This window comes from Typopeltis vanoorti, chromosome 10 (genome assembly GCF_054136105.1).
Source record: "Typopeltis vanoorti isolate ZY-2024b chromosome 10, IOZ_Tvanoo_1.0, whole genome shotgun sequence".
NCBI lineage: Eukaryota > Metazoa > Arthropoda > Arachnida > Uropygi > Thelyphonidae > Typopeltis > Typopeltis vanoorti.
This window is the reverse complement of record NC_143558.1, coordinates 49,303,173-49,328,434: the sequence shown is the minus strand read 5'-3', so window position 1 is coordinate 49,328,434 and position 25,262 is coordinate 49,303,173. Positions and strand designations below refer to the sequence as shown.

The 25,262-nt window shown below is 34.5% G+C and overlaps 1 protein-coding gene across 1 annotated transcript in view; it reads right to left on the bottom strand.

The window, feature by feature from the left end:
• GCS2alpha (glucosidase 2 subunit alpha) overlaps positions 1-25,262 on the bottom strand; it is a 177,313-nt gene that overhangs the window by 51,981 nt on the left and 100,070 nt on the right. The window contains exons 10-13 of the mRNA XM_090398622.1: positions 17,938-18,111; positions 6,475-6,614; positions 3,816-4,242; positions 2,712-2,808 (exon numbers count right to left, since the gene is read on the bottom strand). Coding sequence (XP_090254748.1) covers positions 2,712-2,808; positions 3,816-4,242; positions 6,475-6,614; positions 17,938-18,111 — 838 coding nt within the window. The remainder of the gene's footprint in view (positions 1-2,711; positions 2,809-3,815; positions 4,243-6,474; positions 6,615-17,937; positions 18,112-25,262) is intronic.

Sequence of the window (25,262 nt, the reverse complement as noted above, 5' to 3'; positions counted from 1 at the left end):
CACTGGATGTATGTCAGTGAAATACTTAATCCCCCCCCCCCCAAAAAAAAAGTGACAACATCTATATTATCTAATTATCAATCAACTACTTTTATACTTCATTTCTAAAATGAAAGCAAAATCCATTAACCAGCTTCTGCACTCAAACTTCCAACCTCTCCAATAACTGCCAGGATGAAGCCATTTCACAAATCTTGTTGCTTTAGGCAGGTCCTGTGGAGAGGTTAGAAGACATCACACTGATCTTTGCATCTTCATTACATTTGAATTGGTCAATGATTCAATATCAAACGTTCTTCCTTTGCAAAAAAGGGTGTTCAGTTTCTTCTTCTAGTCCCCTACTGCTTGCAAGAGTAGATTAATGTTTGTGCTCAATTTCTCCACAGAGTATCCCAGGTTAATTCCCCCACTCTCATCTCTTCTATACTGCTTTATCTCCTTTCAATGACAGAAAATCCCATTCATAGTTTTGCTAATGACTGTCCACACTCCTCTACCTTACTTCTAAATCTTGCAATATATAAGCAAACACAATCTTCATAAGCTTTTCATTAAATACCATATCATACTCCAAATATTGTCTCATATCTTGAAGGAAAAAAAATTACATATCCAATTTTACTTCTAGTAATGAAGAAAAATCAGGTAGATACTACTACTACTACTCATATGAAAAATTCCATGCGCTCTTTAAAATCTAGATCTGATCAGATATGGAGTTTGCTTACATGTTTGGAAATGTGATCCCAAATCCAATTTACAAACTATAAACCATTGTGCTCAAAAGAGAACAATCATTGATTAAGAACTTCTCATTTTGTTAATGATTGTATCCACTCCCCCATCAAACAGATACTCTCAGTACCACTGTTCAGCTGAACTGGCATCAGCAATTCTGATACTCCAAAGCCTGTTAATATAAAAGCAACAAAGTCACATTTTCTCCAACTGCTACATAGACTTAATGTATGATCTGTTCCTTATTCATTCAACTAACTCCATCATTGAAAACTTCCTATGTGCAGTATTTCTGTGATATTAATACTATAACGTATAAATGCTTAAATGTCAGCATTTTAAGTTGTAATCTAATTTTAACACTTATAGTAGCAGGAAATTTAAGTTTTGAAACCTTTGTGAATGGCACTGAAATATATAAATATATGTTCTGATTATCTGAATTTTTTCATATAGCACCCATTTCAGATAATTAAAAAAATAGCAAAGCTTTTATGGTAATAGAGCTGTCTCTGTGTTCCAACCTAAGACTAAAATTAAGTTTTAATTAAATTTTTATATATTAAAAGAATATCACAAAGACACTGAAGGAAGTGGCATTTGGTCAGACTTGATTCAAACAAAACTGTAATATCAGATAATCAAAAAACATTCGTGCAGCTTTCGGCGAGTTTGCTGCAATGACTTGTTTTATTTTGTGAGTGCAATTTTTTGTGCGCTCCAAAGCACAGATACATGTCAGTCGCACTCTAACTTAGCGTGTACTCTTTTTCTGTGACTTTGAATGCTTTTAAAATGTTAGTTGAACCTGGTGTAATTCAGGGTTGTTTGCTTTACAGATTTAAAATCAGTTTGAAGGCTTCAGAAATGTCTCATAAGATATGTGTGGCATTTGGAAAAGATGCAGTAGCAGAAATTATTTGAAAAATATGTCTCTGGTGATGAATCACTTGACTTGAAGATGCACCACATTCAGGAAGACTCTCCATTATTGATAATGAAGAATTACGTGCTGTTGTTGAAAATAATTCCATATTTAGATGTCAAGAACTTTTGCAAATGTTTAATGTGAGTGGTGAAACAATTTGTGTAGACTTGTGTCAACTGGGAAAATCATTGAAGCTAAGCAAAATGGGCCCCACATGCATTATCAGATGATAATAAACTTTAAAAGGCTATCAATTTGTTCTTCATTTCTTTTGCATCATAAAAATGAGCTGTTTTTGGATTACTGGCTCACGTGATGAAAAATGGGTCTTGTACTCTAACAGGAAGCAAATTTATCATTGGTGTTATCAAACAATCCAGTACAGTACAGCACACTCCAAAAAAGCGCTGCTTCATCCCCAGAAGACTATGCTTTGTGTGTGGTGGACTGGAGCCAGTATTGTCCACTATGAGTTTCTCGCTGCAGGCCAAAAAATCATGGCTGAAATCTACTCAATGCAACTCTAGCATGTGCAGAATGCATTACTTCAGAACTAGTTAATCAGAAGAAAGTGCAATTCTTATAGGACAATGCAAAACTTACCTGTAAGAAGATTTGTGCTTTAGAATGGGAGATACTCCATCCTCCATATTCTCCTGACATTTCTCAAGCATTTACACCTTTTTTTGAAGCTCAGATTGAAGCAGAGCTTGCTAGGTTTATTACTTCTAAAGACAAAATGTTTGATAAAAGCAGAATTTACAAACTTTTATCTCATTGGAAGGAGTTGTAGATTGTGCAAGTGCATATTTTAAGGAATAAAATATTTTATGAAAATTTCTGCAGTACCGAAATATATATCTAATAACTGAAATGAGACATGGATAGAATCAATAACAAAGGTAATGAATCAAACAGACTGTGGATTTTTAACAGCAATATTATATATACATATTTAAAACTTTCAAAAGTGGCATTATTTGATCAATAAAATAAGTTTATAATAATTTAATCTTTACTTAAAAATCAAGCCAGAACTACTTACCAAATCTTTGTGATCCTGGAAAAAAAGCTCTACTTAGAATAAAAGGCCTTTGTTGTTCATTTGCTCTCATTAAATGCCCCTTATAAGATGACATTACCTACCAAACATTATGTAACATTTTTAAAATTTGCAGTAATGATTACAAAATTTGACTAGCATATAGTGATCAAATTTTCTAGAGATCAAAATTTGAGTAAGAGTAGGAAAAAGTTGCCATTTTGAGTTAACTTATTTTAAAATATTTAAAATGCATTCAATGTAAATGTATTATTAAATTCAAAAGATGAAAAAGGGGGGGGGGTCAAAAGTGAAGATTTTTTCATGAAAAACTTGAAGCCATAAGATTTAACTTTTTCCGAAATTATTTCAGTTAATTAATAATATAGTGATACACCATTTTACCACTTGTATAGAAAGTATGATTTCTGCAAGGAACCATGGGATCTTCCTGGGCCTGTTGTCATTATGAGACATCAATAAAGGCCAAATTGGTCTGGATAGTAGCCCTTCCTTATGTGTTTGCATTATAGGATAATGTGGCAATTGATGTTGACAGCCTCTATAAATAAGTAGACTAGTTGTGAAGATACTTTGTTTGCTTTTTCTTGGGACTAAAACAATATAATTTCCTTTCTTGTCAATTATAATATACTTTGTAATCCAGAAGTAAAACTTTTTTTACAGGATTGAAACAACAGTGCCTGCAGGTTATTAAGCATTCTCCTGGAAATCAGCTCCCAGAATTCAATTTCATCGTACAAACATTTGCCATTACTTAGCTTAAAAAGGATTTGTTCTTTACTAAGAATTCTTTATGATTGTTTTAAAGTAAATAAAGATTTTAAAGAAAGCTGCTTTCTTTAAAGTAAATATAACCAACATTCTGAACTCACACAAAAGTCAGAGCAACTGCACTACACAGAAATAGCTGAAAACAATAAAAATATATTAAAATATTCAAGTACATAACTAGTTGAAATCTTTCATATATCCTGACTACAAAGTACCTAATTCTGATATATTAGAATTAAAATATACTGCATTTCATTAAGCATATTAGGAAACTTTTCAAAGAGAATATGGAATCAATGAATCCTTACTTACCATGAGCATTCCATAAATATTATGAACTTCTCTGTGTTCCCATCCACCATAATGTTTAGCATCTTTTGGCATAGTAACCTCAGGTTCACTGAATACAGATGGTTCATTCATATCATTCCATGTGTATAAAGCAAGAGTAGAGCCTTGATATTGATCAAGTGCATATTTGCTTGCCCACCAATCTCTAACTTCTGGATTTAAAAAATCTAAATATCCAGAAGAACCAGGCCAACACCAACCTTCATAATCATTCCCCTCCTTATTTTTGACATAATAGCCTTTTTCTGTTGCTTCTTTATGAATGTGATAATTTGAGTCCCGCTTTATATGAGGATCAATTAATGTTACCATCTTTCTTCCTTTAGCAGTAATGTTGTTGATCATATCCTTAGGTGTGGGAAATTTATACGGATCCCAGGTAAAATATCTGAAAAGAAGTTTTCCTTAGAATATATCAGAACAAAGCCTAAATGCAAAAGCAATCTAACAGTGGATTATATAAAAATACTCAGTTAATGTCTTTTGGATATGCAAATTAAATTTCACATAAATTATTTTAATCTTTTTTTTTTATAGTTATCAATTATGATTTATTTAGCAATGGAGAAAACAAGGAAAGATAGAAAAGAGAGAGCAACTGCACTTTAGGCCTATATTATCATCCAACACATGATGCACACACAGTTTATTCTCTTACCTTTCATTTCAAACAACAACACATAAGCATTTTTATATGTAATCTATAATTCTATCCATCTTCTTTCTGTTCACAAATTTAACAACATATTCAATTCACTGCAAGATCTTGGAAGGTAAAGTGAAAATTTAGATATTTTATTATATTATTATGAATTATAATAATGAATAACTTTTTTGAGGGAAGTACTAGAAAAGGTGAAGGGGTGTAATGCTATTAATAGAAAATCAGAAATCAAGAAAACATGAATCATTTACTGCTGTTTCAATGGTTTAGCAACTGACAATAAGAACAGCTAAACTGAATGTGCAATATGCCTTTTTTGGTTACTTGCAATCATATTAACTGCTAGACTCAGCAGTTAATATGATTGCAACATATTAACTTCTGATGAACAATATTAAAATGGGAAAAGGCAACAAAAATGAAGAACCATTGTTGATCAATTGATACATTAATGACACTAGGAACAACCTATCAGATGCTCGATTGTCTGCTTCTGATGATGATGCAAAGATAGGCAGGGCAATCGAAGACGCTATTGATATTCAAATCATTCTGTAATTGACAGCCATAGCATTTGCCCAATATTCCATCTTATACAACACTTACATATTCCATCTCATACAACAATCTGATCATGTCAAAGTTATGCACTTTGGCATGATCAGATTTCCAACAGCATATTATATTGGTGAGATTATGTTAAAAAAATTGAGGAGGCTAGGGATCTTAAAGTTATGGTGGATAGGAAATTGAAGTTTAAAGGTCACACTGCAAAAAATTGCAAATTCAATAAGTTAGGGGTAATTGCAATGTTGAAATGAACACTGATGTATCATCTTGTTTCTTTACAAGGTCTTGATATGACTGTACCTGGACTACTATGCACAGATGTGGTTTACTGGGTTTGGAAGGGATAAAGAAGTTGTGGAAGGGTATAAAGAAGAGTAACAAATGTGACATTAGGAAAAGGATTATGGAATGTAGATTAGGAGGGTTGATTGAGAGTACATGCACTGTAGACAGGAGAAAGAGGGACAATATGATAGAGGTCTATAATTTTAAGAAAGAGTGTTAAGTTATCAGCCGAGGAAATTTTTTAAATATGGAAGGTGGGGAGAGGACAAGGGAAATTCTATGGAAGTTAAGTTTGTGTGCAGTTATGAAAGGGGTGAGAGCTAGATTTTTTACTCAGATCGGTGTGTAAGTGGAACAGTTTGTTGTTGAAGTAGTAAGTACCCAATGCAAATGAGTTTAATAGAAGGTATGACAGCTGGTGTTGGTGATATATGGCCTCCCTCAATGAGTCCTTGACTAATAAAAATAAATTGCAAAATTGGATCCCTTTTAAGCTCTCAACTGCAAATGATACTATCCTCCCTAATTTTTCTCAGGTCTCATTTGTGGCATCCAGTCTTTAACCATGTCTGCAAACTGTTGTAGATTGCTACCACTCATTACTAAGTGTCTGTGTAGATGAACAAACAAAAAGCTGGAAATTTAGGACTAAGCTGACCAAACTGTATTCCACATTGGCTGAAACTAGATATAAAATCCAAATTAATAAAATAATCTTAGCAGCTAATTTATTTTAGTTTATCCTCCTGCTATCAGTTTCCACATCTGGTCTATCATAAACTGGAAAAATGATCTTAATTCTATGAAATTAAAATAATAATAACTGATTTTAATAATTAATCTACAAAAGCCAAACAGATACATGAGCATAACAATTCTATGTGAAAACATTAAAATTGAGGGGTAATGACTGACTGCAGCTGAGAACTAATTTATCTGATGACTAAAAAGATAATGCAACTGACAACAGGGAATCAAAGAGACACCAATTCTCTTTCTCTTTGTTAGTTTCATAAGTTAACATCATAACTTAACAGTGCATGAATTATGATTTTATCAACCTCATTTATATACGTAGGTGAACTGAAAAAATTTACATACTTTCTCTCATCGGTGTGGTCAACATCAAGCCAAATAACATCATAAGGAATATCATTATCATCAAAACCAGCATCAACATTTCTCACATCATCTTGATCTTTATAATTCCAACGAGACTGATGATATGCAAGAGAGAAGAGCTGGAAAAAACAACTTCATTTTAGAAAATATTTAGCAAAAAAAAAAAAAATGTAATTTTTAACCTCCAGCTATTAAAAGATTCTATAAACAGATTATCTTATAAGTTATTTCAGAAAAAAAAAAAAAGCATTTTAATACGAAATATTTACTGAAAGGTATGATTGGTTATAGTTTTATTATTATTATTACGTAACACCTCCAGGGAGTCCAAAGACTCATCGAGGGAGGGCACCTACTCTACAACTCTGTCTTCACCACTCAATCCATTAACTAACGAACCGCAACTACCATCATCATCTACACCAACGCCATCTACCACTGACCACTCAGCCAACCAGGCCGGCTAACAAACATTTATGCAATTTTAAAATGCAGCCCATCATTCCCTAACACAAAAATGTTTTAAGCACACATTTACAAATGAATGCAATCAATAAACCTTGAATTATGTGTGAGGATGATATGCCACGCATTTTATCAGACATATGGACAATAAAACAAAAATAAACTCTTACATTTCAAATTATATCCTCCTCGTTTTGTTCCAACTAATATAAAAGATTTGCCTACTTGTTTAACATGTTCATGCTGGACTATATCTCACGTATAATAAATTTAGTTTAATCCTTTATCCAAGTGTGTGCAAACAAAATTTGCGCCAGGACTAGAGTAAAGTGGTACAACACCGGGCAAATCCTTGCAAAGGTGGAGCAAGCTACCAACACTCCTATCTCAGTATCTCCCATAATGCAAAACACATCTCCTTGCAGATATGTATAATGTTATGCATTAAGGGAAGGGCCACTACCCAGACTAGTTTCGACCTTTATTGGGGGTCTCTTCAGTGGGAGCCAGGCCCAAGTGGAGATACCAGGCAGAAGCATTAGCAAGGTCATCTCCTCCTATAGGAGCTACCAAACGGTGTGCCACCTTTTTATTAAATTACTCTGGATTTAGAGAAAGATGTTGAAAGTTTATTTTTCACTTAGTCAGACTATAATAAATTTAGTTTAATCCTTTTTCCAAGTGTGTGCAAACAAAGTTTATATATATATATATATATATATACAGGGTGTTCGGGATAAATTTGACAGTTTCGTAAGGAAAAAGAAAATCTTCTTTGTATCTATTAAATTTAATGAATTGACAAAAAACATTACAGGCAGAGTTAATTACAATACTATCAACAAGATTTACTCAAAATAACCACCATTAGCATCGATCACAGCTTCAATTCTGCTTCGGAACCTCGAACAAGCTGATGCTACAGTCTCCCTGGGAAGGGCCGCAAAAACTGTTTTAATTTTATCCATTAACTGGGCTTTTGTATTACTGGAAGTGCGATTGGTGTCTTTTTCAACTGCGCCCCATACAAAATAATCCATGGGGTTAAGGTCTGGGGAGTTTGGAGGTCAAACATTTGGACTGGTGAAGTCGTAGAAATTTTCAGACAACCATTTTTGACTTTTCCCAGAGGTGTGGCAAGGGGCCGAATCCTGCTGCCATACATACGGCCTACCATTGGCTATCCTTGTTATCCAGGGCTTGACTACAGTTAGCAACTCCACGAACAAAGCCCGAATTCCAATGCCAGGATTCTTCAACACCTGTTCCTGCAGATTTGCGAGGAATTCTGCTGTACGAAGGCAATCAGATCGTCTGCTAGGGATCTTTCTTCTTGCTACATCCTCGTAGTCACCATTGCAAGTCTCTAGTTCATGCCTGATTGTTTTTACTGTATTCAGGGAGCATTGGGCAGCAGTCGTAATATCCTTATTTTGATGGCGGGCACGAATCATCATGATACAAGTTATTCTCTTCCATGATTCAGGTGGGTTCCAGCTATCCATCCTTTCTGACATCTTGTATATGAATGAAGAAGGGTCCAAACTTTTAAATGAAGAGAAGTGTGTGTTAATACATGTAACTTACGGAAAAATATAATTAATTATAAATATGTCAAATTTATCCCGAACACCCTGTATATATATATATATACACACACACACACACACAAAGTTTTTAATTTATATATATACCATGCTAGTTACAATTTTTTTTAAACAGAATCTTATTTGTAAAGTTAGCATTTGTGAACTGTCTTAATGATATGCAGATAATGATAATCAGATAAAATTACATTTGATATTAAATGCAATTTATCTATAATTTTAAAATTATAGATATAATTTTATCTATATATATCTATATATATATATTCTGATTTCATACAGTTGGTTTCTGCATCTAATGGCTGTATTATAAACAAGTATGACCACATATTTTCTCCAACTGAAAAAGGTTGTTAGAACAGGTTAAATGGGTAGGAAAATGTTTTTTTTGTTAGAGGGTCACTTTCATTTGAGTTGTTTAATTATACTAACTACTCTAATGGTACATTAGTACAAAGCTTCTAATTGTCTCTGTACTGTATTTAGTGATTATGATAAAAACTACTTGTGTCCATGCAGTACAGTGTCTGTGGGGAAAGGGATCTTTTTCACTACACAGGAATGTTTTCATTTTAGCCTTCAGAAACAATAGATGTAGCAAGTAAAAATCTATTTATTCCTATGAATAAAAATGAATCCCATGTTTTACAAGAAAGCACTACATCTGGTAATCTCTAACAAAATATTAGAATATCTGGGATTTCTTACTATTTTAAACTCTACACTGATCATAATTATTACTGAATTAAAGAAAATTCTTCTTAGAAAACAAAAAAGTGAATATAAATACAAAAGAAAATACATATGTACATGCATACAATAAATTGAATGGGATGATTTTCTCACTTGGCATTCTATCAATCCATATATAATTTATGCCTGATGAATTACATGTGCACAAATCAATCTAATGAACATTAGCTTGATGGATATGCCCTTCCCTATAGACATTTACTAAGCTACCAATCTATATGACAAGTGCTGCATTTTATTGGTTATTTATATTTCACATATCCCTTTCATCATAATCATGAACCATGGGCTCGCTGCCCATTGGTGTCTGATGCCTCCTTCACTATCTTCTTCCACCTTTCTTTGGCTAGTGCACAGTGTCTGTACATCCATTCCACACCAGTCCTTTATCCATTCTCTGCATGGTCTACCTCTTCTGTTTACACCATCCATAATACAAAACATGAATGTCTTTATCTTCTAGTCCTCGCTCATTCTGCAGATGTGTCCAAATAATTGTAGCTTCCATTTTATAATCTTCTGGATTAGATTCTCCTTTGGTTGTATCTTCCGATAGAGCTCTTCATTTGTGATTTTCTGTACCCATCCTATTCTTAGAATCTTCCTGTAAAAAGTTATTTCAAATGCCAAAAAATCTTTTTCTTGATTCCTTATTTATTATCCACATTTCAGAAACATACAGTACACCACTAAAGATGCATGTTTCAAGCACTTAGTTTTGTTTGCAGGATGATCACTTTACTTTTCCAGATGTTATCCATGGCCTTCAGATTTGTTCTTCCATTTGCAATCCTTCTCTTTATTTCTTTTTTACAGTACAAATCATAAGTCATTTTACTTCCCAAATATATCAACTATTCTACATTTTCTATATCAATTCCATCCACTTGTATCTTTTGTTTCATGTTCTTCTCACCAAATACCATTGTCTTTGTTTTTTCCCAAGTTCATAACAAGTCCAAATCTCTTTCCTTCCTCATTTAACAGTTTCGATGTTTTTTGTAGTTCTCTTTCTTCTTCTTCCATAATAACAATGTCATCTGCAAATCTCAAGATTGTTAATTTTCATCCCATGTACCGATATTCCTTTTGCACTTTCCTTCATTTTATCCATTGCTCTTTCTAAATGTGGGATGAAAATACTTGGTGATATTGGGTCCCCCCTGTCTAGTACCTCTGCTTGTTCTAAACCATTTCCCCAAATCATCATTTATTCTAACTGCTGCAACTGCATTCTTGTAAACATCTCTTAATATAGCTATTGGTAGGTGACATATCCCTTTCTCTCTCAACTTAAGTGCAAATATGTATATCTAAAGATTAGAGGATAATGAGTAATTCATTCTGTTCCAGAGCAACTTACTGGACATATACATAATACCTCAATTATAAATTATAAGTAATTTATTTACCTGTAATGAAAGTATTTCTATTCACACCTATTTTCCATTATATGCCAATCATTCTCATATGGTTCATGTCTTGTTAACATTAATTCATATATTTTTCAAGAGGATGATGAGATGTTGGAGAGGGTTCAGAGACAATTGACTAAGTTGGTTTCTGGTCTATAGAATGTGGAACATGAGGACAGATTGAAAGAATGAAAATTACAGAGCCTAGTAGATAAAAGAAAGAGGGGAGACATGATCAAGACCTATAAGTTGGTGAAGGTTAATTAACAAATTAGCATGGATGAGATTTTTCATAGAATATCTGGAGATGGGACGGGGGGGATGAAAAGCCATCCCTGGAAGCTGTGTAAGGTGGGTGTGAGCAAGGGGATGAGGAGTAGATTTTTGCATGGAGAGCGGGGTGACTGGAATGAATTATCTGAGAGTGTGGTGAATGCATTTAAGTCGAGGTACGATGAGCTGTGCATGTGAGAATGGGACCTTCCACAACGAGTCTCTTGACTCCATGGAGGTCTGTTGATAATAACTACGGCATTTACATCTTTTACTAATTTAAATACACCAAACTAAATTTGTATATACTGGAAACTGATAATTGATTTCCCTCAATTATTGGTTTCCAATATATCCTGAAACAAACATTAATAAAATCAATTTTCTATTATGAACTTAGATACTCATGCTATTTACTATAGTGCTATATGAGCTATACAACAAAAGAAATGCTCTTAATATCAATAAAGAATGAAAAAAATCACAAAAATCTCATTTGTGTAAGATTCTCATAGCTTTCCACAACATAAGAGATGATGGATATTAAATGTTTTAAAAATACCTAATATTCTTTTAACCACCCTGTACTATATTACTTTCCTAAAATAAATCCTCACAAGTAAATCATAAAGATCTAAATGAGGTGTACACTTTTTAAAATCATGTAAAAATTATATATAAACAGATATAAATCAAACAAGTCTGCAACAGTTTTCTGTCTTTCATATATATAATCCTAGCTAAAGCAGCATGAGTTTGGGTTAAACTACATTCACAGAAGTCCTTCCATAATAAGGACAATGACAAAAAATTCAGAACTGATCTTAGGTATCTGCTATGCTTGGAAGGCATACCCTGTTTTCAGAGCTTATACTACACATGCTTTATCATAGCACAAAATCAGATTTTATGGGAAAAAAAAAAACCAAGATATCTGGTAAAACACACTCTTGTCTAATATATGAAATAAAGATTAAATGAAATACTATTTTAACTTATAGTAAAATTTAGGCAGGCTTTGACTCCCAGGCTAAAACTCAAATATTCCAATCATGTAAAATGTATTCTAAATAGAAGATATACCTTTTAAATACAGCAGGTGTGCAGAACAATTCAACAAGTCACAGAGGTTATTACTCTTAGTATAGAAGCATTTTCAACATTTTATGTTGAAATGACATTTTAACGTAGGCATAAAAACCTTGTGATTAAAAAAAAAAAAAGCAGAAGTGATTTTTGTCACAGTTAATCATTACTATAAGAACTCTGTAAAAATTAACTGTAATAATTCTGCCTAAGTGGACAGCATTTCTTTCTGCTCTCCAACAGGCTGTGCTTTCCCCACTGTGATATGGATGTTTGTAAATATTTTCAGGTTACAGATGAATTTCACTGAGGTGTGAGACCACTGTACTGTTTACTGAAGAAGGGAGTGGCTTGAAAAAGTATTGTGCCTGGTCTCTAAAACAGGATTTTCAGATTAACTAATCCTTAGCCTATCTACAGTACCTATTTATGAGAGGCTGACAACCTCATGTGAATGGGATTATCATTAAAAAAAAGAAAAAGAAAGTGGAGTGCTGAGAAACTGTATAATTCTTATAAGACTACAAAAATAATTGCATGTCATATATTTAACTAATATTAAGTGAAAATACAAAGAACAGTCAATAAATAATGTACAAAACACTATGTTAAGATATTGCTTCAAATATATGTAATTGGGGTGCTTAAGGGTCAAAGCTGTATAACCGAGAGGAGACCTCCACATAGCCTTTAAAGGAATGCGGAGAACCGACCAGGGCTTCTGACCTAATGTCCAATCCTCACCTTCTCGTGGTGCACCCTGTTGGGTATCTACTTGGATAATGAACGAACGAGGATGGGCTAGCAATTTGGGATTTAGCCGACCAAATTGTATTCTTATTGGTTAAACCAAAATAAAAAATGATGGTACAACATGACAGAATTTCATGCTGGCTGGGGCATCGCCAGGTTAAACAAGGCCCCCGTTGTTATCGCCAGGGAACCAGGGCGAACAGCGAAAAGTCAGCTACTGGAACAAATCTGAAAACAAACCCCAACTCAACATCACCAGAGTTAAAGATCGGTACTATCAACGTAAGAAGCCTGAATGGCAAAGAAATGGAGCTAGCTGAGGAATTAGATAAGTACCAGATCGACATAATAGGGGTGACTGAAACAAAAAAGACCAAAACTGGCGAGATCTTTCTGAGCAATAAAAACAAAATGTTATATTCAGACAATGACAATCAAGGAAAAGAAGGAGTAGCCATAGTATTCAACACAAAATACGAGGCTAATCTTCTTGAATGGCAGTCAGTCTCAAGTAGAGTAATGTGGACAAATATGAGAATGGGGAACTGGACAATGAGACTTATTTGTGCCTATGGTCCCACAGAAGGTGCTACTAAGGTAGAAGTGAAGGAGTTTTTTGAGGCTTTAGAAAAAGCAACTGACACAGTGAAAAATGAAAAGTTGGTCCTTGTTGGGGATCTAAATAGCAGATTAGGAAATGATTGTCAGACATACAAAAATATTCTGGGAAAATTTGGAGAAAAGAGCCAAGCTAATAGTAATGGCAAATATCTGTTGGATGTCTGCTCAGGACATGGACTGGTTATTACTAACACCATGTTCCAGCATAAAAATGTGCACAAATTCACATGGAGAGAAGAGGCTGGGAATAAGAAAAGTCTCATTGACTATGTTATTGTTGATATTGATGTTTTCTCCCTGGTGCAGGACACCAGAGTGCACAGAGGATTTGAAATTGGAAGTGATCACTATTTAGTCTTGAGCAGGATAAAATTGAATTTCATATTGAAAAGAATAACATGCAAGAAAGTTTTAAAGCGAATAAAAGTTGAGCAACTCTCACAGATGTGAACTGTAGACTAAAATACACAAAGATTATTGAAGAAAAAATGAGAGTTTGAGAACTGGAATCAAACCTTGGAGATTCAGTGGCAAACTCTGAAGAAAACATTGATTGATTCTGCCAGAGAGGCATGTTGGTGAGGTTGTCTGTAAGGATAAAAAAATCAGAACTCCCTGGTGGACACAGGAAGTTAAAGAGGCAGTGAAGGAAAAGAAGAAAGCATATCAAAAGTTCCTGTCAAATAAGTCAGCTTGTGCTCTTAGAGAATATAGAGACAAATGCAAGAATGCTAAACACTGTGTAAAACTAGCTAAACAAAAATCATGGGAGGACTTTGGCAAGAATATAGAAAATAAATATCAAGAAGGTGTCAAAATATTCTGGAGGTTTGAAGAAGCTTAAGAATGGAGGAAAGAGTGCTGTAAAAGGAATTAGAGATGATAAAGGTGACATGAAAACAGGAGAAAAAGACATCCTTGAAGTATGGAGTAATTACTTTGAAAAACTGCTAAATGAAACAAGCAGTGATGACAGCACAGTGGTAAAAAACACTGACCAGGCATGCAGTCAGGAATACATATCCATACTCGAAGTAGAAAAAGCCATCAAAGGCTTGAAATGTAGAAAGGCAGCAGGAGTAGATGATATTCGACCAGAAATGCTGAAGTATGGTGGTATAAGAGTCTTACAGTGGCTGCACTGCATAATTCAGAAAGCCTGGACAGAGGGACGAATTCCCGATGATTGGAGTAGAGCTCTCATAGTACCCATATATAAAAAGGGAAATAAAACTGCATGTGAGAATTACAGAGGTATTTCCCTACTGAGTGTTCCTGGCAAGATCTATGCAAGTATACTTGAGAAACGGTTGAGAAGAATTGTGGAAGAAAAGCTTGGTGAAGAACAAGCTGGATTCAGGCCAAATAGAGGCTGTCAGGATCAGATCTTCACTTTATGACAAATAGTCAAGAAAACATGGGAATATAACAAAGATCTGTATTTAAGTTTTTTCGATTTGGAAAAGGCATATGACAAGGTGCCAAGAGAGAAGCTATTCAATACGCTGCACTTATATGGTGTCAATGGGCATTGTATCAAGCAATACTTAGTCTTTATTTGAGTTGTAAGTCAGCAGTTAGAATTGAAGGAAGTACAGGAAGATGGTTTAATGTTAAATCTAGTGTGAGACAAGGATGTACATTATCCCCTCTGTTATTCATTATCTATATGGATCACATTATGAAGGAAAGTGGTATTAAATCTGATATCAAAATTGGAAATATTAATGTCAGCTCTTTGCTTTATGCGGATGATGTTATACTTCTAAATAAATCCGCTACAAGTCTGCAAGATTCTCTGACTAAATTGAATAGCTGTTGTAATAGATATGGTATGAAGGTCAGCAATAAAAAGACAAAGACAATGAAAATAGGCAGAATCATTGAAAATGTAAACTGTGTTGTGAATGGAGAACCTGTGGAACAAGTAAAACATTTCAGCTATTTAGGCACGATTTTTACTGAAGATGGTAAATTAAATATAGAAATAGACAACAGAATCAGCAAAGCTGGTATGGTGGGAAGACAATTGAATAAATTCATATGGAATAAGAGAGAAATTAGTCGGAACACTAAATTAGCTGTATACAAGACAGTGTTCAAACCAGTTTTAACTGATGGATCTGAGAGCTGGGTCAGAAGTAAAACACTTGACCAAAGACTAGAGACTGCAGATATGAGAGTCCCGAGAAAGATCAGGGTCATGAACATATGGCATCAATGGCAATATCATATTAAAAATGAGGATATTAGGAAACAACTTAACATTGTCAGCATCCAGGAATGTGTTAGCAGAGCTAATCTCAGGTGGTATGGTCATTTAAACAGAATGGGCAAGGAAAGATTAGCAAACCAAGTGTTCTCTGCCAGGTTGGCAGCAAAACGACCCAGAGGAAGACCAAGATATAGGTGGATTGATACGGTACAAAGTGCCTTAGACGATAGAAATATAAGATCTGATAATGTTGGAGTCTTGACAAGTAACAGACTGATTTGGAGGAAAATTGTAGATAGGAAATTAATGATGTAATTTTTTTCATGTAGTACTATCATATCCTATACATCCCTTGAGGGTACATGGCAGGAATTTGATGATGATGATAATGATGATATATGTAATTTTAGTACAAATTATACGGACTTTTATATCAGTACTAAATAACACTTTTCTCTGTATTTCAGGTACTGCTGAGATATATAGCATAACATGATCAACTGTTTGAAAGCAGTTGGTGATTGCATTTTGGTAAAAAGGGGTGGTGCATGTTAGCCATAATTCATTAAAAATGCCTCCAATTGCAAACAAATAGCATCACTAATGGAAATGGGAATTTGAACGAATTCCTCCACACATGGATGGATTCATTCAAAGCAGGTGAAAGATATATTCAGGCCATGCCACAAGCAGGAGCTGGTCACAACTCTGGTATACCAGAAATTATGCTACACAAAGAATGATGGCCAGAAGAAAATTCATTTGCTTCGATATATAGTGGAGCCATTCACATGCTACATAGCATTGCTGCTTCATTACAACCACAAAACTCAAACCAAAGCATGTAAGGTCTATTCAGAAAATTATGGAAATGATCTTTTGGGGAACAATGATGTCACTTTCATGGATTTTCTAGAAGAAGGCATAACCACCAATAAAGAATAGTACTGAAATTATTACAGAAACTTCAGTGTGCTCTAAGAATTAAATATCATTGACTAATAAACGCTCCCATTATTTCATTACCAGAATAATGTAAGATTACATACATCATTAGCCACACTAGTAACTATTCCGGAATGAAAGCATGGCTTAATTCAAGATTTTTCAGTGTGTCTGCAGCTCACTAATGTGCGATATGATTTTTCGTGGTGGGCTGAAACAAGAATTTTATTAGTAAATTTTATTTTATCAGATTTAAAAATAGTTTTCAACACTTTGTTTGAAAACAAAAAACAAATCAGCTAAATAGAGCCAGATATGAAATAAACCTCTTCCAGCTTACAACTAACATGTTTACTGGCGTCTGAAAGAAAGCAATGCCATTCTTCATACTAATACATTTTGTACATTTTTATATAAGCTTATTACTTTGAATGCTTAAACTTGAATAAACAATTACATACTTCATGGGTGCCTCACTTTTTGGTATAATTCAAAATACATCCCATTTCTATTCTAATTTTCCCCTGACTTAATTTTCGTGAAAAATATTAAGGTTGTGTATGTTATGCCACTACACATCTGCACTCAGGTAAAATATGATGTATTGATAAAAGCTGGAGTAAGAGGCTAGTGAGTCTTCTTATTCCTTCCCTTCTCTTTAACTTTACGGTGTTGAGGATTTTTTCTATATTTAACCACTATCATATCAAGGATAAGGTGGTTAGTCCTATGCCTCCCAGTGTGATCTATGTCTGTAGATGTGCGTGTTCACAGGCCAGTTTGCCTGTTCTGGGAAACGAAAAACCCGAGTTTCCAGGGGTGAACCTCCCACCACCACCTCCATATGAGGCCAGCTAACTCACCTTTAGCTGAAAGAGACCAGATAAAGGTTCATCACATCACTGACGAGAATTGAACCCAGGTCTTTCCGACCAAAGGGTTTCATCTATACTGACTGAGCTATGGAGGCTCGGATAGTGAGTCACTGAGTTATATTCCTTGTTCAAGTAGGCTGCAGCAAGAAAAGTTTGAGAACACTGGACTTTAATGGATGAGATCCTAAAGTGCATTCATGGCATAAAAAGAATAACACTACCATGCATATATGCACTAAATATTATTATCCAAGTGCAAAATTATATTAACTGCTTCACAGACTTTTTTTATATTGTGAATGTTCTCTTCAAAGACATTCTAATGATCTTCAAGAGAAAATCTTGCGTAAAGAAAAGAAATTTTTCGTTTCTGTTTTGTTTTCACTAGATCTATAATTTTATATAAGACGGAAAAAGAAAGGTTATATACTTACAGGAGGTAAAGGAGTGGTCCCAGTTAGGTCTGCATACTGTTTCATAACATCTTTTGGTCCAGGTCCAAGAAGAAAGAATGTATCAATGATCCCACTCTCTGAAAACCAATGAGTATCTTGCTGAGGAATTGTTGTGCTACCTTTCACAAAATCCACAATTGACGATACAACACCCTAACAAAATTATATGCACTCTTAACAATCATACTTTTTTTTTTAATATAATAAGAATAATACTCAAAATCAAAGAACTTTGGTAAAAAAAAAAAAAAAAAAAACTTCACCAGTGGAAACAAGCAATAGCGGTAGTTCTTTAATATAATTTCTCCATTTATAAAATGGAAATCAAGAAAGTATCCAGTCCTTTCTGATTCAGTAGAAATTTAGCTCAATACATTTATGAAGATTGATTTCAAAATGTTTATCCATTAATTAGGTAACTTTTGTTTTTCCTGTATAATTGCTACCTAATTAAACTTTTCATTCATCAGAAGTAATCCTCTTAACGCTGCAAAACAATCTTAAGTTCACAATATAATGATGAACTAAAAGTCACAACCATATCTTCATAGGCATGATGCTATAGTGAACTTATCTTAGAATAGCAAACTATTCCTGTGGTACTATGAGTTTGCTATAATATGTTAAAACTTACATTCTAGGTAACTATCTCATATTTGCTATAATGTGTTAAAACTTACATTCTATAAAACTATTTCTCATGTAAAGGAGGAATGAAGAGGATAACAGTTCGTTCAATGAGTTTGAAACTAAATGGTATATGGATGTTGACCAGGAGCTGTCTCTGTTTGTACATGATTAGAGAAGAGCAGTGATCAGTTCAGGGGAGGGGAGAAGACTCCATGGAAACCTACAGGAAAGACAATGCAGAAATGGAACTCCTAAGGAAGCAACTGGAGAATCATCTATAAAGAGAACAGCTTCTGGAATACATTCAAATATTCTGAGAGAAGTTTTTGGTGTGCCACCCCCACACATAGTGAGAACAACATTCTAAGGTTGAGTAAATTTCGAATTTATGGTGTTAGGAGGGATGCAAAAGAGAAGTAATGTTCAAAAAAAAAAAAAAAGAATACAAAACTTTTTGGAGGCTGAAGAGTCTATTGACATGATGTGTTTACATAAGGATTTCAGGTGAAGGATAGCCTACACATGAACGTCACTGTAAGAAGGGAAAAATTGATCTTGATAAATTATCAAAAGGGGGGAGGAGTGAGGAGTGATCTTTCTTCTGGGAAATAAGACTGAAGTATTTTGATAGTATTTGAATGTACTAAATTATCTTTGTTCCACTTGAGAATGACTATAAGATTGGTGTTTAAGGTATTGGTCATAGAAAATCTTGAAGCTTGTGTCACCTGTGTACTAAAAAGGTTCTGAAAGATGAACAGAAATGAAGTGTACTATCAGCAACAAAGCCATGAATAGGAATGGATGTTAGTGAGAGAAGATCACTGAAGTACAGGAGAAAGAGTGTGAGATGAAAGCATGGGACCTTGGTATACTCTGGCACTGGAAAAATGATATCAAGAGAACTATCCACTATGACATGCAATTAATAATCAGAAAGGAAGTTGGCAATACGCACAACAAATAAGACCAGAAGGCAGCTTCAAGAAGAAGGCTATGACTCAATCAAACACCTTTGAAATATCAAGAACATGAAATTCACCATGGTTTGTGTCCAAAAATGGGTAAAGTTAATGAAGTCTGCTGTAGAATGGGTGATGGAATCCATATTGGTGATCACTAAAAATCAATTATCATGTAAAACATTAACAAACTTCTGAGCCATAGTGAAAGTCAAATTTACAGTCTAGGGATTGGAAAGTGAAGACATTATCCATTTAGTGTAATGAGCCAGCCCTCTTGCTTTTCAAATGTTGTATGAGCAATATGTTTCAAGAATATGCTAAATAGAACTAGTAGTATATCAACAACACAGCAATAAAGCAGTTGCACAATGGCCAATAGAGTTGACAGAAGTTTGAGTGAATATAGAGGACAATGTCAATGTCATACAGGCAGAAGATTGGTGCATTTTCTATAAAGGTAATGTATCTAAGTGACTGATTACCTAACTACATTACGCATCCTCTCCTCAACCTTCATAAGAAATAAGGAAACTCTGCAGATATTTAAAAATAATAATAATTAACTTTCACAAACATACAATCTCACTGTTACCATAAATGATGTACAAGATTACTTATATCATCCAAACCAAACCAATTTTTAAAAAGTCACAGAAAGCAGCTGCCACAAACATTGTTCATCTTAACTCCCTGAATTAGTCTCCATATTTTTTGCCTCACATAAAAGTCGTTTTAGCACATTCATGTGTTCCAACATTCTGTGGGAACAAAATGACTAGTCTATTTTTTGTTTGTTTGTTCATTTTGTTTAACTTTTTTTGCTCAAAATATTTCCTTTTTCCCCATTCTGTCAAATTCATTCTCTCTACTGTTTTCAAAACTCAGAAAATCACTCTGAACTCAACATTCTATCCTCAAAACTCTATTTTCTGCAATTTAATTACTATTACCCAACAGTGACATAATTTTGCTTGATGACTGTTGCTTGATGTGAAACTTCAAATGGTTTCCTTTTACCAATGCCACAGAGCAAGATGGAAGAAATGTTTGTACTTGCTGTTGGCAATAACTTGACAACAAAACTTCAGTTCTCCAACAAGGTGCCAATGCAAGTTGGGTTAAAAATGGCATAACTGTTTTGAGACTTAAAACCTTAATTTCCCTTTACCTATAACAGTTAATATGTCATGTCATCTTCCTTATACCCTCTTTTACCTTGCGGTGTCGAGGGTCCATTGATCATCGGACCTCACTCCGTTTACAGGATAAGGTGGTCAGCCTTATGCCCCGGTGTATCCTATGGCCTGTAGTGTTGAGTTCTCGAGGCCAGTTTGCCTGCTTTGAGGGATGAAAAACCTCAGAATAAACTGGGGAAAAAACCCTGCTGTCCACGCCCAAGACTGGCTAACTTGGATATGGCTGAGGAAGATCCTTCACAGCTCCTCACGCAACTGATGGGAATCGAACCTAGGAGACTCCTTCCCCATGCATATGGTTGCGAAGCGCATAGCCACTAGGCTAACCGCGCAGACTAACAGTTATTAATAAATCCAAATTGGAGCAAAACCAGAAGGTAAGACTTGAACAAGAATGAGCCATTATATTTTATATGGATCACGATAATTCTCACTGTACATGAAGTATATTTATCCAAACAAACAGAAATAGATAAGTTTTCCTACACTTTCTATACTTTTTTTCATGATGCTATGAGATCACATGTTAACTTACAAGTTAATATGTGATTTCTTGAAGAATCAAGGAGAAACCAAGATTTCTATATAAAACTGCTTATTTTCATTGACTCTTAACTTTATGTAATTCACTGTGGTATTCTTATTTTTCTAACTTATGCTGACAAATACATGATCAATACATGTTTTAAAAACATAACATACAACAATTTAACACTTTCAATTATTTTCAAGATGATGTAAAAATTAATATCATTCATAAATGAAAGACTTGTGAACAAAATCAGCAAAACTGTTTAAAAATTTGTGAACTGAAAAGTGAATATATTGCAGGAGTTGGAAACTGGCATGCTAAACAAAACTTTCATTTTGAAGATTTAGTAAATATATATGTGGGGGGGGGGGGTGCACACGTGCAAACATTAATGTATTACATAAGTAAAAATAAAGGACCAGATCAATCTTCCTTTACTTTGATAATGCTATGTGTTTTACAAAATTATTATTATAAACAACTACTAAAATACAAAGCATTACACAAAGCGTTAAACACAATCTTGTTAGAAATCTGTGTAGCAAGATTCTGTTGGTCAAACATCCTGGCTCATCCCAAAGGTGCTTTGATTAAGATTAGGACATCATGCCAGCTGGATAAAACCATGTCACAATAGCATATGCAGTATCACAAAGTGTCCTGTTTGAAAGAGACATGGATCTATTCTGTAAAACTGCCAAAATGTATGTAAGCATTGCATGATCCAGAAGTGTTACTTATTCTGGATCATGCAGAACAAGTAACAAAGTGAATTTGAAGATAATTACTTATTGACATTCATCCTCCAAGGAACCAGAACCAAAAGTGAGTACATATCAAAAAGCTTCAAATCCATCACTGCCAAACACAGCTAAGATTAGATTGGTCTGACGGAGCCAAAGCTCTAGAGGACCAATCATAATGTTCTTTGAATCAATGTCATTTTTTTTCCTTTAATATAATTTTTAATTTTTTCCCCATATGTTAAAGAATTATTAGAGAAAAGTGCAAGACTTCTTTGCCAGATGGACTGTTTCTTTCAATCCAGTTTGAAAACTAAATTTCTTCCTACATCTCCACAAGAAAAATCTCCTCCTCTCTTATCATGGAGTTATCAGAATCCTTTGTTCATGTTATTATGGGTAAGTGGATCCGTTTAGCTCAGATTTGAGACTTCAAGAGTCAGATAATTCTAGTTTAGCTAGTTATGCGTTATCTACTGAGCATAAAATTCACTGGAAGAAAAAGTCCTGTGCAAATGTTTTCTTCTTCAAAGATTAAAGAAAGTTGTATAGCCAACATTCATAGTCTAAACCTCAACAAATACAACTGACTTAAACTTTCGCAATTTTCAAAAGTCCTGATACTCATTCCTGTTTTTCTTAAAATTGTAATTTCTTTGAATTTAATAGTTGTAGATGGAGTTATCCTTCTGCAGTCGATAACATATATTGGAATGTACTAGCAATTTAAGTGTTGTTCTTATTCTATGTATCTCTTTTCAATTTTATTGATAATGTCTATGAAACCTAGCTGAAAATTCTACAAATATTAAATTATTTTTTCCTAAAATAAGTGTCATTCCATTACTCTATAATTTTGCATTATAATCAAACAGAAAGCTGGCAACCCAGTTGCACAAGTCAAAAAGCAACCATATAATAGTAGCTTACTTAATTGGTCTTTGTGCCAAACCTAATCAAATGTTTTAAACATGTCAAAAGCAAACTCCAAATTTTCCATGTTATTTGTCCAAAAAAGGCAAAACAGGCAACAAAATCCTGTTAATTCACAGTTGCAAAATCCATAACTGGTCACTTATTAGTTGAGAGGCTTCAAAGCAGTATGAAGTTAAGTGTTAATGGTTAGCTTCATTACTTCAAAAAGAAATTAAGTAAAACTGGAAGGTAATCTGACAGTAAAGATATGTCACCCTTTCAGGAATAGACATCAGTGGAACGGGAGGGAATAAAAAGGCATAAAACAGAAGTTCAGCTCTAGAGAAAAATCAAAATCTGCAGAACAGGATACTTCTAGTGAAAAATCAAAAGGAGTGTACGTTGAATGTTGTATGTCTAGAATGATGGGAGGATATCAAGATTGTAAAAAATCAGCTAATGCCTTTTTTAGTTCCTGTATAGGGAGTAGGCGAGGCCATTTTAGCCCTAACTAACTTTTGGAGACTGAATGAGCAGTTCAATCTCCACTGGTAGCCAATCAGAGATAGCTGGCCCGAGGCTATCACTAATTAATCAGCTCGCAGTGAAGGTGGCCAGCAAGTGACCGCATCTCGTGGTCACAATATTTTTAATGTCTGAAATTAGCATGGGTTCAACAGCCAATTTTCTTGAGTTTACAGGATGAAAAATCCAAGTTTCTGGAAGAGAAAAACCCACTTTTCCATGCCAGAGATCGACTATCTTGGGAACTAGTCAAGAAAAGCCTTAGAAAATGTTTCTCTAGTCGGCAACTAGATTTAAACCCCAAGTCTTCATGTGGTCAAGGTCAAGTACCGTAGAGTGCAATCGCCACTTAAGCTGAGCTACATATCAAGATTGTTTACGAGGGCTGTTTGATAAGTCGGTGTAAAGTCTAAGAGATGGTGCCACCAGTACATCTCAAGGTTATTTTTAGTTGCTGGCAACTGTTAGAGGTTCATACACTAAGTTTCAGTCAGATAGATCTATTACTGTGTTTGATGTTCATGTGAATCGATCAAGTACCGTAATTTGTGAAAAATGGATGAGAAAGAATTTCTTGTAGTGATTAAACATTACTTTTTGAAAGCAAAACAGCTCAGGAAACCAAAGCTAAGCTTGATAAACATTATGGTGAGTCTGCACCTTCGATTAGAACGGTTTATAAGTGGTTTAGTAACTTTTGAAGTGGCCATATGAGCACAAGTGATGCTGAACGTTCTGGACACCCTGGTGAGGTCACTAATCCAGAAATTATTGAAAAAATCCATGCTATGGTGATAGATGATAGAAGAGTGAAAGTGCATGAAATTGCTAAGGCTGTGGGCATTTCAAATGACTGTGTACATAATATTTTACATGAACATTTACATGTAAGAAAACTATCCACAAGATGGGTGCTGCGTTTGCTCACACTGGATCAAAAGCATCAATGTGTGAACTGTTGCAAGGACAGCTTGAAGCTGTTGCAACAGAATCCAGATGAATTTTTGCATCGTTTTGTAACAGTGGATGAAACATTTATTCATCACTACTAGCCTGAGACCAAGGAACAGTCAAAACAATGTAAGTGGGGAATCTGCACCAAAGAAAGCGAAAACCGTTCCTTCACTAGGAAAGGTTATGGCCACCGTCTTCTGGGATGCTCGTGGCATAATCTTCATAGACTTCATGGAAAAAGTCAAAACAGTTACACAAAGATTATGCATCTTTGCTGGACTGTTTAAATAATGAAATAAAGGAAAAACGATGACACTTGGCAAAAAAGAAGATTCTTTTTCACCACAATAATGCACCCGCTCACTCTTCTGCAATTGTGACTGCAAAATTGTTCGAGATACGCTATGAAGTCCTTTCGCACCCCCCCCCCCTATTTCCAGATTTGGCTTCCTCGGACTACTATCTGTTTCCAAACATGAAAAAATGGCTGGCAGGAAAGAGATTTTCATCAAATGAGATGAAAATCTCATTTGTTTAGGCAAACAAATGATGAGGTGATTGCCAAAACAACTGCCCTGTTTTGAAGAGGTGGCAAATCATACTATATGGACGGGATCAAAAAAAACTCGAGCATCGTTGGACTAAGTGTACAGACCTCAAAGGAAACTATGTTGAAAAATAAAAAATGTTTGTCCCAAAAAAATTGTTTTCTTCATTTTTTCACGGACTTATTGAACAACCCTCATATATTAGAATTTCAGGAAAAGTAAGAAGATTTGCAGGAGATAAAGGCATAGAACTATCGAGTGCAAGAGATGGAAGCAAGGCTAAAAAAAGTTTAAGG